This window comes from Bos javanicus, chromosome 1 (genome assembly GCF_032452875.1).
Source record: "Bos javanicus breed banteng chromosome 1, ARS-OSU_banteng_1.0, whole genome shotgun sequence".
Lineage (NCBI taxonomy): Eukaryota > Metazoa > Chordata > Mammalia > Artiodactyla > Bovidae > Bos > Bos javanicus.
The window spans coordinates 107,547,226-107,561,799 of record NC_083868.1 but is presented as its reverse complement, the minus strand read 5'-3'; the positions used below and the strand labels follow the sequence as shown (position 1 = coordinate 107,561,799).

Here is a 14,574-nt window from a genome sequence, read left to right as displayed (position 1 = left end):
TGGCATTTCCTGTCCACTCCCAGGTGATGTAGATGCTGTGGCTGGAGGACACAGAGCAAAGCTCTAGAAAGCACCAAAGATCAGTCCTTGTGACAGGAAGATAGGATATATTTTAAGCGGGCACAAGCCATCCAGATAGTAATGATACAGCTCCTTCTGGAAAGGGTCTAGGCTACAAGCCTATGTCCCGAGCACTCACTTAGGGAGGGCGCAAAATACATTCATCACCACTGGAGACCAGCTTTTAAAAGAAGGTGTTTTATCACTTGTCTCTACATAGAACTTAGTAGAGGATCACTTTTGCCAAGAAAAGATATAGGGAGTAGAGGAGGAGAATGGTTTTTATTACTTTCTTGGGACTAACCCTTGTTCCTGTTGTACAGCTGGGAAATTTCCATCTTGGATTTTGAGATGCCCTTCTCCAAAAGGCAACCTATTATAGATAAATATGCATATATATATATATACACGCACACATATATATGTATGTGGTCAATATATTATTGGTGCATATAAATTAATTTGAATATGTTTATACATATACATAGTTAATATTGAAAGTTCAGTCCTTTTATCTGTATATTTAAGGCCACCTTGTTAAAACCTGAAGAAGGGCATGGCAACCCACTCCAGTATTCTTGCCTGGAGAATCCTATGAAGAGAGGAGCCTAGCCAGCTACAGTCTATGGAGTCATAGAGTCGAACATGACTGAAACAACTTAGCGTGTGTGCATGCTTGTTAAAATTAAAGTCAAAAGATAATAATTAGATGTATAGTTTTATGTACTTTACTAAGTCTTGTAATATCTAAATTTTTATTGGGAATTCCCTGGTGGTCCAGTGGTTAGGACTCAGAACTTTCACTGCCATGGACTGGGTTCAATCCCTGGTCAGGGAACTAAGATCCCACAAGCTGCATGGCACGGCCAAATAAATAATAAATTTTTATAATCGCTCGCATGTTAGCTCCTGATTATAGATAGCTAAATGGGCTAGATGCTAACCTAGGTAAGAGGCTGAAATCACTGAAATTCATGGTACGCCCTCTCCTTCAACCTGAGCAGACCCATGTTTACTTACCTCTTAAATGTATGTGGTTTCCAAAAAAGATTTCGGTTGAAAAGCACTCATATAAACTATTAATATTTCCTTCCATGGACAGCATTCCGAGGAAACATTGTAAGCAGCCCAAACCTTTCTCCTCTGTGCATGTATCTATTCAACATATTCATCGTCCACTTAACATGTGGGAGGTGGTGTCTAGATGCTGTGGGGAAAACAAGATGAATAACACAAATCTCTGCCCTCTTAGAGAAAGGCTTGAAACTGTAACGGTGTTAGAGAAAAACCATTATCAGTCTAAAAGCAGCAGGGTAAACCTGAAAGCAAAGTTCACTGTACAGTGTGTTAAGTCACAACTATTGATGAAGGAGTTTTTATTTCATTCCTTGAGGTCTGATCATCAGGGGACAGCAGTGACACATGCTGAATGTTACAGATATGTGATTTAGAAAATTGTGGCAGCATGTGATACCATTTTTAAAAGCTACATTTGATTATTGTTGGGTACAGTTGTTTCTTAGAGGGGCAGACAGTAGGAGGCAGTCTCCACACCCATGTAGAATATGGGCCACAGAAGCAAATTCTGTGCTTCAAATTCTGGCCTGACCGTGAGCAAGTTGCCACTCTGGAGCAATTCCCTAGCCTCACTGATTTCTCACTCCACTGTGAAATGCAGTTTGATGATAATATCCACCTCAGAGGGTTCCTGTGAGGACTGAAGACAAATGTAAGAGGCACCTGTAAAGTACCTAGCCTATAGCAACCCCCAATAAAGGGTATGCCGTGTGTGCTAAGTCGCTTCAGTCGTGTCTGACTCTTTGCAACTCCCTGGACTGTAGCCCACCAGGCTCCGCTGTCCATGGGATTCTCCAGGCAAGAATACTGGAGTGGGTAGCCATTCCCTTCTCTGGGGGGTCTCCCCAACCCAGGGGTCGAATCCACATCCCTTACATCTCCTGTATTGGCAAGCGGATTCTTTAGCACTAGTGCCATCTGGGAAGCATGTTGATATATGTCATGTAATAAGATGCGTGCTTGCTTCATTTTAACTAGCCTCCTTCGGCAGAGTTTAGTATGCAGAGGTCCTTCAAAGTCGAGCATCCTTTATTTTAACCCCAAAGCCTTACCTCTGGAGAATTCTTGGCTTTGGGAACACCCAGCGTATGGCAGCACGCAGTGACCAGCATGACCTCTCAGGCCTGGAGGGTGTACTGGGCTTCTTGCATGCAGGTGGGGGGACCCCTGTCCAGAGCAAGGGTCCTGGGGTCTGGAGGAGAGTCAGATGGGAGATCTCTGCTAGGAGAAGGCCTGCCCAAAGACAAGTGTGGCTTGGGAGACACAACTCCATCAAACTGTCTGACAAAGGCACAAGACAGTCTCAGGGCCTGGGGTGGGGGTGAGGGTAGAGTTAAGCAGGGGTTTGGATTTGAGTTAGGGGCTGTAGAGGAAAGTATTTGCTTTATGGAAAGAGTGCTACAGAAAACCACGTTAAGACAACTTTATCCTACAAGTCTTCCACAAATTGATTTTATTTTTTTAATTTGTGGAGAGAAAATACTAAAGTGATGTGAGCACGTCAGCAGAGGTGCAGATGTCAAGAGCTGGCTTGAACAGCATTTTGCCCTAGAACTCTGTTCTTAACAGCATTGAAGCTGGTCAATTCAAGAATTCACGTTGGAAAACCTATTGACTGGTACATTTACTGCTTCCTGTCTAAGCCTGTCAGACTGTAAGATTATGCTGCTAAATGGAGCCTTGGCCCTTGAATTCTTCTTTGACCTGTTTCTCCTGCACACAGTAACTTTCAAAAAAAATACCGCGTATATATTTTAGTTTATGGCCGTAGTAACTTGATAACAAGGAGCGTGTGTTTGTGTGCGCACTTGTTAGTCTGCTTCTTGCATCAAAACATCCTGCAGCTGTGGGCCTTTTCCTTCTCTGTACGTAAAGCCAGTAAACAAAGCCAAAAGCCATGGGAAAAGGGTAAAAAGAGCAGCAGCAAGGAACGTCCTCTTTTGTGAAAACCCGCCACCGGCTCTTAGAAAAAAGTTGATGGATCTTTTTCTCCTGCCTGTATTACTAGAACAAAGCAACGATTCCGGGGGCAGAGGGGTCCCTCTCTGTGTTGGAGAAGAATTTCATTCTTGTGCTGGGGTTTCTCCCTGAAGATGAGACTTTCACGTTTAATTTGAAGAAATGATTGGTTATAGGAAAAAGGCAAGGGGGAAAAGGCAAACATCTGTCTCACAGGTTAACTTTTAAATTATACTGTTTGGTTTTGTCATGCAATACCCAGCTTTTAACTCGCCAGTGAAGTCTGTGAGGCAGGGCTTTGCATCTATTTTTATCCTGTACACTCTATCCCTAGTTCAGAATAAGATTGCTGGCTTCCTCCAGAACTCTTATCCACACTCAGCCCTGAAGCGGGAAGTTCAGGGGTTAAATTGGCTTTTCCTGGATTGGAGGTAGAGAAGGTGCTGGGGAGAGGCATCCAGGCAGGATCGTCCAGGGGAAGAAGGTGACAGCAGATGTGGAAAGTCTGGACTCTTAACCAGCCAAGTGTCAGGGCAGAGTAAGCCTTAGAGAACAGCAGCTGCCCCTGTGCCGGAGCGTGGAACAGACCGGGGGGGCCGGGTGGGGCGGTGTCTTTGGGACAGAAGGGGGCAAGGTCACACACAGCCGGACACAGACTCTTAGCTGGCTCTCCATGTCAGCATGAGCGGGAACCAGGGTCCTGGGCAACAGCACATCAGCCTATCAGGATTCATGGGATCTTATTTCTTAACTGAAATTGTAAAGAGTTAAAAGGATGAATTTGGACAGTGATGGAATGGATGACATCATCAGTCAAGAATCCCTATTGGATATGGAGGGGAATTATAAAAAGGTAAGGGGGGAGAGCTCTTTTGTTTGTAAACAATCGGACCATTTTTCTAACTGGGAGAAAGATAACCCTAGAGGAGTGGCCAGATTCCACACTCAGTGGCCATTGCCATAATATATTCAGGAAAGCTCAATGCACAGAATCGAACGCATTAAGTTGGGAGAGTACTTCCTTCTGCTTTTTTCAGCTTGTATTCATTAATGTATTATAGCAGTAACTAGAATGCACATGTTGTTCTCCTGAAGTTGAAGAAAACTTCTCTTGTGCTTTTAGTTTCTAGTTAGGCTTTTTATGAAAGGAATAAATTTTTAAATTATTGACATGTTGACAGTTCACCTGCAAGAAATAACCACTAGCATGTTTAATCCATCTTTCTAAGTTTGACCTTTTTTTTCAGTTTGATCTTTTTAAACAATGAAAACTATGAAGTTTTACTAAGAGAAGTATGGGGGTTTAAAAAAAAACTGGTACAGTATCTGCTAATTCTTTGCTTGCATTTTCTTTTGCAAGTCAGTAAATATATTTTTAGTATGTTTTATATGATAATCATTTCATAATAACAACCCCAAGTAAAAATAGCTTTAGTTATATGGGTGAGGTCATGAAATTAAACTACCAGTGTATACTTGTCTGTCCACAGAAGGCTAAACACTATGTCCTTCCCCCTTATTATTTCCTGTAAGTCAAGTGTAGGTCACGACACAGCACATTATGAAAAATCAGGACCTGGAAAGAAAGACCTCTTTCCCTCAGAAGCAGATGACCTAAAACAGTAGAACTTGCTCCTAAATTTTTAATTTGATCAAATATGTCACTTTTTTTCCCCCTAGATTGAGATAGAAGATCTGTCTTAATAGATCTTTATATATAATAATGTAAAATATGGCAGTTTAGATCTTATATGCATAATTGTGTATGAGTATGGGGGCTGTTTAAGTATATCCTTTATTTCTTAGGGCAGTTCAAATAGTTTCTTTTCTTTCTCAGAAACTGAAACTTAAATTTGTAAAAGAGGTTTAAATGACATACCGTGTTGCTCTGTGTGGGTTTTGTCCTTTGTGATCCCCAAAAGGAAATGAGCGCCCGAGGGGATAAATGCTCAGAGTCCTGAAACCCTGACACTTCTCTGATGTCCCCTCCTGCCAGAAGTGGGTGTGCAAAAGATACTTGGGATGCTCAGAAGTCAGAGTCACTTACCCAACCCGGTAGAACAAGTGCTCAGGTCTCACGTTGCCTCTACATTCAGTGCCAAAGGACTGGTCACATTTTCTTTGTCACAGCGTTTCTCAAAAAGGAAAGTGTAGGTCAGTTTTCACTTAGGAGAAATGAAAGACGTACCATTTGCTAATGCAGTAACAATAAAGTAATGACTACTGTAGTTTTATCTGCTTAGAAACAGAGAGAGCCCAGATGCCAGGAATGACTGAACCATGATCTGCGGGCTGCGTGATAACAATGCTGACTAAAGTGTCAAACATGAATTGCTCAAGTAGCTTTAACACCTCAACAACAACAAAACAAGAGTTGCATTGTATCACCCTTTATCTCACCAAGGCAGTAGCGCGCCACTGTGTGACTTTAGGAGAAATTGTATCTGAGAGGTTGGTATAGAAGACTACTAGATGAAACTTCTAGATGTGTTTCATCTAGAGATGAAACACAGAGATCTGTATGTGTCATTCTGGACCCTAAATCTGAGAGTCGTTCTCTAGTCATTTTAGCTTTATCTACCTTTCTCAGGCAAAGTGCTTTCAAATTGTATACATATCATGGAACTATGAAGGCTTCATTATGCTTTAAAAAAAAAAAAACTATTAACCATTTCATTAAGAATGTCTAGTGAAGCCAGGTGATACAGGCCTTCTTTAAAACACAAAAGATAAGAAAGAAGTTACCTAAAATAAAAATCACTTTTCCTAATTAGAACCTTCCTTTTCTAAGTTTTTTTCCCTCTAACGTATTTTTTTTTCTTTCTTTCTTTTTTTTTGCTGTTTGGTTTACTAAGTAGAAAACTTAGATACTTAGATGCCATAAAGCAGTGGTCTGCAGGCTTTTTTGATCTCATATTTATCAGTAAAATGTTTTTGAACCTAAGCCATTAACATACACGTATCCCACTCATAATTACACATGCATGCTAGGTCACTTCAGTTGTGTCCAACTCTTTGAGACCCTATGAACATAGCCCTCCAGACTCCTCTGTCCATGGGATTCTCCAAGCTCTAAGAATACTGGAGTGGGTTGCCACGCCCTTCTCTAGGGGATCTTCCTGACCCAGGGATTGAACTTGAGTCTCTTCTGTCTTCTGCATTGGCAAGCAGAGTCTTTACCACTAGCGCCACCTGGGAAGCCCCATAACTACACATATACCTCTGTAAAAATCCATCTTGTGTGTATGAAATTTATACACTAGTCCTTTGGTATCCACAGGGGATTGGTTTCAGGATCCCCACAGATTCTAAAATCCCCACAAATTCTAAAATCCCAGGATGCTCAAGCACGACATGGTATTTGCATATAACACACACATCCTCCTATATACTTTAAATAATCTTCAGATTACTTATAGCACCTCTCTCTAACCTCTGAATGCTCAGTCATGTCTGATTCTGTGACCCCATGGACTGTAGCACACCAGACGGTTCTATCCATGGGATTTCCCAGGCAGGAATACTAGAGCAAGTTGGCATTTCCTCCTTCAAGGGATCTTCCTGACCCAGAGATTGAACCCACGTCTCCTGTGTCTTCTGCTTTGCAAGCAGATTCTTTACCTACTGAGCCATCAAGAAGCCTGCTTACTACTACTTAATACAGTGTAAATGCTATGTAAATAATTGTAAATACAATGTAAATGTTATACAAATAGCTGCTGGATGCATGGCAAATTCACATTTTGCTTTTTGGAACTTTCTGGAAGTATTTTTCCAAATATTTTTGATCTGTGGTTGGTTGAATCCACAGATGCAGAATCTGTAGATGTGGAGGACTGACTGTACACAAATAGGTATTTTCAAAACTAAGATGTTTAAAATATAACCAAAAGCAAAAGTTTTAGTAATTTCTTCTTTCACCTCCTTATATTCTGAGGTCAGTTGTCCAAAACAATTTGAAAATTGGTATATCCCTGCCTGGGTACAATAGAATTTCCTATACCACTTGCACTAATAAATACCGCCCTGTGTATAGGGATTATTTTACAAGTTTGTTTTAAAGTCAGGCAAACAGCCTTCAGGGGAAAGGTCATTTTACAGTGACTGAAATTAGTTTCCACCCAGGCAGAGGAAGGAAAAGAGTACGCATCTGTTTCGTTTCCTTGGGGAAGGTCCTGTTGGTAAGAAAGATGTTTCATTTAGGACCTCTGGTTTTTTCAGGAACAGTAGTAAGACTGTACTCAATGGAAAACGTAGCTGAATACCTAGAAAGGAAAGCGTGCACCTTGGCAGAATCCGAGGTGTGAACGTTCAGTGCATTATGGCCCCGCCTTGCTCTGAGCAGCCTCTGGCCCTTTGGTCACACAGCCCATTGTCTTCAAGACACAAAGGCACACAGGTCAGTGTCCTGATTCCTTCAGCTATCACTCACCAAGAGCCCTCCTGGGTTCGGGGTCAGAATCACAAAAGGGAGGTTGGGCTTTCCCTCAGGGAGCTTACAGTCCACATGGGGAGGTACACACACACATAGGCTGCCCTGAAATTGATGCCACCTGGAGGGATTTTCAGATGGCCGATGTGGACCTAGAAAAGGCACAGCCCATGCCATCTCAGGGCGAGGGATGGATCCAAACTGTACCAGTGGAGGGGAGGGGTGGGGAAATCAAGAAAATTTAACATGAAATACAGCAGAGGACTGGCTCCCACTTCGTGCCAGAGCAGAGCAAACACAGGGAAGCCGGCCTGGCTTTCTGTCCCCAGGCTACTCCTGGCAGAAGGAGCCGCAGCCGCAGCCGTGTGTGGTTGGAGGATGGGCAAGCCGGCTCGCCAGGCTTTGTTTCTCCGGGGTGCCGTCTCCAGTGTGGTGCATCCAATTATGGTGAAAGATTAGGGAGGAGCCCGTGAAAAAATTAAAAGGCTGGAAGGAACAATATTTAAAGTGAAGCCCCAGCTGCGCCTCATGTTTTTTTAAAAAGGTGAATGGAAATGACTGCTTGAGATAAACTGCAATAAACAGGAGCACAGAATGCCAGCTGCCATTCCAGACGAGAGCTCTGCCCGCCCCACGCAATTACTGAGGAAAAGCAGCCGTCGACCTCTGTGCACCCTCACGTCTTCCTGTCTGTGAGGCTGAATGCGCTTGAGGAACTCCGTTAAGTTACTGAACCCTGGACAGCCCCACCTCAGCCCCCCAGGGACAGTCTCTTCCACTCTCTGGGCCAGAGTCTCCTTTTCTTTCAAGGGAGAAATTGGCCGGATTGGTTTTAGGTCTTGTAAATGTGAAGCCTCTTGGCTCCTCGTTCAGGCTTCTTTGCATCTTATCACCTGGTTGGTGCACCTCGGTGAGCCAGCGTGGTCAGGGAATGAGTTCTTTTAGAACCCATAGATTTTTCGGATATATGATATGTGGATTTTGTCTCAGTTTAAAAAAGACTCACACACACATAGTTTGTGGGAGGGAGAGTGAGGTTTATTTATTAACTGAGATACAATTCACATACCTTAAGATTCACGTTTCCAAGTGTACACTTTGATGGTTTTCGTTATATTCATAGGGTTCTACAAACCACTGCTTTCTAATTCAGAATGTTTTCATCAGCTCCCCTCCTTAAAGAAGCCTGTCCCCATTAGTAATTACTCCTAATTCCTACCCACCTACCCACCTACCCACCCCCCCCCCCCAATCATTAATCCATTTTCTGTCTTTATGGATCTGTCTGTTCTGGACATTTCTGGATCTCTCTCATCCCTTTCTCCACTCTTCTCAGCAACTTACCCCACCCCTCCCTTTAATATTAACAACTGGACCATTTAATGAGTTTCTCTCTGGGTCAGACACTGGGTCAAGTACTTTCTATATAGTATTTTATTTCATCCTTAATACAACCTAAAAAATAAGGTATCTTTATCCCTTTTTTTCAGAAAAAGAAACTGGGGCTTAAAGTGTTTTCATAACTTGCACTGTTAAGTGTCACAGTGGAGAGGTTAACTTGGGTCTTCCTGGCTCTGACTGCCCTGCTCTGGGCTCCTGCACTCCTTCCTGGTCACGCACATGTGTTCAACTCCCCCACGTGGGCAGCCCACCCTGACATGGGAGGTAGGGGACCCAGCTTCCTGTGGCTGATTGTAGTTTGGCCGTTTCATCACCTTGCAGTGGTGTTTTGAACTGTTGTGTTCTGACGGTGACACCGAATGACCGAGATGGTTTTACAGACTTGTAAGATGGTGCCTGTTAAAAATAGAGTCCCAGATAACACTGTCCTGTTAAAAGTAGTCTCTGAAGGCAGTCATTTGAGAAAAGGAGAGAGCTCAAGGTGCACCCAGCATTTCTGTCTGCCTCCTTTCGTTAATACCCTCTCCCAATAGCTGGAGGAAAAGGAATGCAGTAAATAGGCCAAACCACCCTCAGGATTAACCAAGAGTGAAAAAAAGAAAAAAATCTCCATCCTCTGGACTGGTATCCCAACACTTTTGCTATTGGCAAATTTTTAAGTAAAATAGGTGTCAGGAGGCTCCTGGGCCCTGCTTGGATACCCGTCCTGGACTTGATCCAAGGGCAGCTCTCTCCTGAGTACTGGTTTTGAGCAAGCCAAACCCAGGCCTCAACATTGCCCAACAGCCCGGCCTGACATCTAGTCCAGAGGACTTGTTTAGGCAGATCAGTGTAGGGATGCAAAGATAAGAGATTTCAACAGCACTTCAGGAAACTTTTCTGAATTGTTTAGTGTAAGTGTCTGAAATAGAAAATGTCAGAAAGACAAACTGAAAAAAAGCACCCAGATTTAATATCCATTTCAGTGATACAATGGGAAGATACTTAATTATTTAACTTACATTTCCACTAAGAATCGTAAAGGCCTTCCCAGCGGATGAAATCAGATGCAAGAACTTGAAATAACCTGCCCAGAGCAAGTATTTCTGCCCTTGCCATTCAAAAGCATGCAATCTGTATTCTTACAGAATGCTGTGTTTATATTTTGATCTTGTGACAAACCTGAAGTTGTTTCAATGAGAAAATAATTAGAAAATACTATCAATATTTGGGGGGTTTTGTTTTTATTTTTTGTTTAAAAGAAAATTTTCCAAATTAACAAATAGTTTGTCCTTTTGGTTCCTAATGTTTAAAAGTCTCAGACTCCTTCGCACTTGAATGCTGCCTATAAATGTAGAGTAAAAGTTCCTTTCTTAAGGAGAGAAATAAGAGTCACTATTATTCTCCTAAAGGAAGAGTTCTTTTCTGCAGGGAGCTCCAGAATCCCAGTTGCATTCCCCGGTAGATGCTGCTAATAGCAATGATGCCAGATATCACTAGGCAATAGATTGCACTGAAGCAATGGGCACATTAATCGCTTCAAAACAGGCATCCTGTCAAGGCCTGTCTGCAGAGAGCAGACAGCTACCAATGCAGTGCACCTGGATCCGGAATCTGGACAGTCCATAGGCAACACAGCTGTGCTCCGTTGAAGAGTACCAGCTTTGTGCCCTGTGTAGTTCCTTGATCGGTTCAGGTATTTAAAACCATGGTTCTCAAGGTGTTTGAGCCAGCAGTATCAGGGAACTTGTTAGAAATGCACTTTCTCAGCCTCACCCCAGACCTTCTGAATCAGAGAAATAGTGTATGGTTTCGCAAACCCTCCGGGTGATTCTCATGCATAATCAAATTTGAGCACTACTGATTTAAAGAAACTTGTGAACAGAGAGAGACGACCACGTTGCGCGGGTATACACCTGTGCCATTCTCCATTTGGCATGCTGGCTTCACAGCAAGGTCCCTACAGCCCAAGTTTCTTCCTGGGCCTTGGGGGACCAGGGTGTTCATCAGCTCCTGGAATAAGGCAGCTGCCAGACCTCAGGAGGTTTATCCTCAATGGCACATTGCTTTCCTTTTCCCCATTGGTGGAAAATGTTTATGTCATCACTTTAACAGACATTTCCTGAGACTTATGTGGGACGCCTAGGTGAAAGATGGAGAAAGAACATTCATGCCTGGAGGCTTCTTGAGCTTAGAGAGGGAGAGAGGACCTTCTGTGAGCCTACTAACTCCTCGCAACTCCTGGAGCATGTTAGATATGCAAGGTCTCAAGAATGAGGTTGATATATATATATATATATATATATATATATACACACTATCATGTGCACAAGAGATAGCTGGTAGGAAGTAGCTACATACACAGGGATCTCACCTCTGTGACCTAGAGGGGTGGGATGGAAGGAGTGGGGTGGGAGGGGATATATTTATACATATAGCCAATTCACTTCATTGTACAGCAGAAACTAACACAACATTGTAAAGCGGCTTTGCGTGTGGGCTAAGTCGCTTCAATTGTGTCTGACTCTTTGCAACCCTATGGATTATTGCCCACCAGGCTCCTCTGTCCATGGGATTCTCCAGGGAAGAATACTGGAGTGGATTACCACTTCCTCCTCCAGGGGATCTCCCCAACCCAGGGACTGAACCTGCATCTTTTACATCTCCTGCACTGGCAGGCGGGTTCTTTACCACTAGTGCCACCTGGTAAGCCCAAAGCAACTATACCCCAATTTTAAAAAAAGAAAAAGAAAGAAATGCAAGCTCTCCGGCCCTAAATCAGAATGTATATCCCCAGGTGATTGGTATGCACCCTGGGGTATAAGAAGCCCTGACAGAGTTAACAACCTTAGCAAGGCAGGAAGGAGGCTGCTGGAAGTGGTATCTTACAGGATTTACAGTGAATTGTACTGAGACAGCATGGTAAAATAAGCACATCCAATAATAACAGGCCATTTCTGTTCCCATAGTGAACAGGTAGAAGTAGGAAACCATGGAGCTGGGGAGGAGGGGAAGATCAACCCAGGGAAGAGATGGAAAACAAGAAACCAGGGAGAAATGCTTTCCTTTCCCCTACTTCTTTCCCCATAACTGAATTCCATCCACCCTCAGGTTGTCACTGCGCCTAAGCTCACTTCTGCCTTTGTTCCCAAAGCGCCGCTGAATCGTTTGCATCAACTGTTCTCCCTGATTCTCTAAGCCAAGCTTCCTTACGTGTCTTCCTGCTTTTAAGGAACCCCTTCCTCTGGGTCAGGCGCTTTCCGGCTACATGGGACCAGCATCTGTGGAGGGGTCAGAAGGAAGCAGCTACTGGCAGTGTCCTGAGCGCCAGCTGGCTATAGGTTTAGGCACAGGATGTTGTGTGTTTCTGAGAACGCTGGTGGGCCTGCAGCTGCCCTCACAAAAATACAGTTTGTCAAATAAAGTTTAGAAATGTGCAAAATACACAATTTTCTGCTTATAAATTTATAAGATCAGCATGTGGAAGACTAGGTGGCTCCTGCATCAGCAACCAGATGCTGCTAGCAAGGGGAACAGAACTGAGCGAGGCGAAGACAGGACCAGAGGAGGGGTGTGGGTAACAGGTATGTAAGGACTGGGTACAGCCACATCCCAAGGAAAATATGAAAAGAACTTGGGATGGACCAGATTTGGAGATGGAAAGAATCTGCCTGCCAGTGCAGGGAGACACAAGTTCAATCCCTGGGTTGGGAAGATCCCTTGAAGGAGGAAATGGCAACCCACTCCAGTATTCTTGCCTGGGAAAATTAATTCCATGGACAGAGGATACCGGCAGGCTGCAGTCCATGGGGTCGCAAAAGAGTAGGACATGACTGAGCACTGCTTTTACCAAACGCCCGTCTTGATTCTTGTCGAGTTTGGGGAATTAGAACACAATGGGAAAGGCTGAGCCCCGGCGTTTGGAGTGTCCAAGGGCTCAGTGGTCCATGTTCTGAGATCTCTGCTCACGTGATGCCCTCAAAAGCCATTGTGAGCCTTATCTGCCCAGGCTCAGAGGGTGGCAGTGGGAAATTCGGTGACAGGCGAGGACAAAAACTGCCTGTGACTGGACAATGGTGAATCTGTGAGAGCATTTTCACTCTTGATGAGGGTCGTGAGAGCCATTCTGTCTCATAGTGATGAGCCGCTGCTCCTCAGGTGCCCTCTTGCATTTTGCTAGCAACATCGATTTTAGATGTTTCACTTTGGTTTTACGACAGTGTTTCCCAAGGCTGTTTTAGGAGTGGACGTGACTCAACTTGCCATAAACACAGTCGCAGAGTGTAGTTTGTGTCCGCTGTTCTTCACCCTGGGGCATCTTTGGGCTTTGGTGGCTTAGAGGACATAACTGCCCTGCAGGTATAATTCCTTAGAGGACAAAAGAACCTCAAAACTATACGTGCACACAAATGTAGACTTGAAAAATACTTTCAACCTCGAAGTTGAGAGTTATGTTTTATTTGGTGAGAATTTTTAGGACTTCAAGCCCAGTAGTCAGCATCTCAAGTAACCCTGAGAGCACTGCTCCAAGGAGGCATTGCGGGGAAGTTCAGTTCCCTGTGTGAAATAGATAGCCAATGGGAGTTTGCTGTATGACTTAGGGATCTGAAACTGGGGCTCAGTAACAACCTAGAGGGGTGGGATAGGGAGAGAGGCGGGAGGGATGTTCAAGTAGGAGGGGAAATGGGTAAACCTGCAGCTGATTCATGTTGATGTTTGGTAGAAACCAATGCAATACTGTAAAGCAATTATCCTTCAATTACAAAGAAAAGTTTTGCAATAAAGGGCAGATGATCTGAACAGCAAAAGATAACTGTTGATTAAAGAAAACCAGATATCCCAAATTAAGGAATTTAGCACTTTTCTATGTATGGGAAGATGCTAGAGTCTAGGCTCACTCAAATCATTCCTTTGGTATGCACCTCAGCTATCTGGGGCCAATATCCTGTGTTTTCACTTCCCGAGTTTCTTTAGGGCTCAGCGTATGGAGTGGCTGCAGTCTGATGGCTGCTAGATGACAGATATTCTTTCCTTCCTGAGTTTCCTCAAGGCTCCCCAACTCATGTTAGAGGGCCGCAATTGCTGAGGACTGTTTACTGATATGGCAAGGAATATTCCATTTCACATACATGGGCTGCAATTGCTGAGGACTATGGTATCCTTTGTTTACTGATATGGCAAGGAATATTCCATTTCACATACACACACACACACATACACACACTCCTTCTTTATACATGTGGGCAACTGGAAGGAAATTGGGTTCCAATTGTTGAAGTTTCAGAGAAAAACTGTTTTACTAGTCAGTTGAATATAGTAATTTGAAATGTTAGGAATCACATTTGTTCCAGAAAGAAGATTGAGCAGTGATGGCAAGAGAGTGGCTCTAATGAGAAGATATTTGTGTTGTAAATGTTTGTGGTTATGATTAGCCATGCAGAGTATATGTTTTAAAGTCAGGTGTGTTCTCCTTTTTTAAGAAAGCGTCACATCCATTTCAGGAAAGAAGTTGATACATATCTATCTCCAGCATGGTGTCCGCCTGGACTCTTTCCATGTGGAAGAGGAGCTGGGAGATGTGGCCCCAGAAAGATGGACTTGAATCCTTGCTCTTCTATCTAATAGTAGGGTATCCCTCCTGCAGCCTCTGTTTCCTCATCTTCAGA

At 43.6% G+C, this 14,574-nt stretch overlaps 1 protein-coding gene across 5 annotated transcripts in view; it reads left to right on the top strand.

Moving 5' to 3' along the window:
- SCHIP1 (schwannomin interacting protein 1) overlaps positions 1 to 14,574 on the top strand; it is a 180,131-nt gene that overhangs the window by 126,390 nt on the left and 39,167 nt on the right. Inside the window, exon 1 of one of the 5 annotated variants that reach the window (XM_061417366.1) lies at positions 3,472 to 3,949. The exons of the other annotated variants lie outside the window; for them this stretch is intronic. Coding sequence (XP_061273350.1) covers positions 3,872 to 3,949 — 78 coding nt within the window. The 5' untranslated portion in view covers positions 3,472 to 3,871. Of the gene's footprint in view, positions 1 to 3,471; positions 3,950 to 14,574 lie in introns of those variants that run through there. 5 annotated transcript variants of the gene reach the window in all.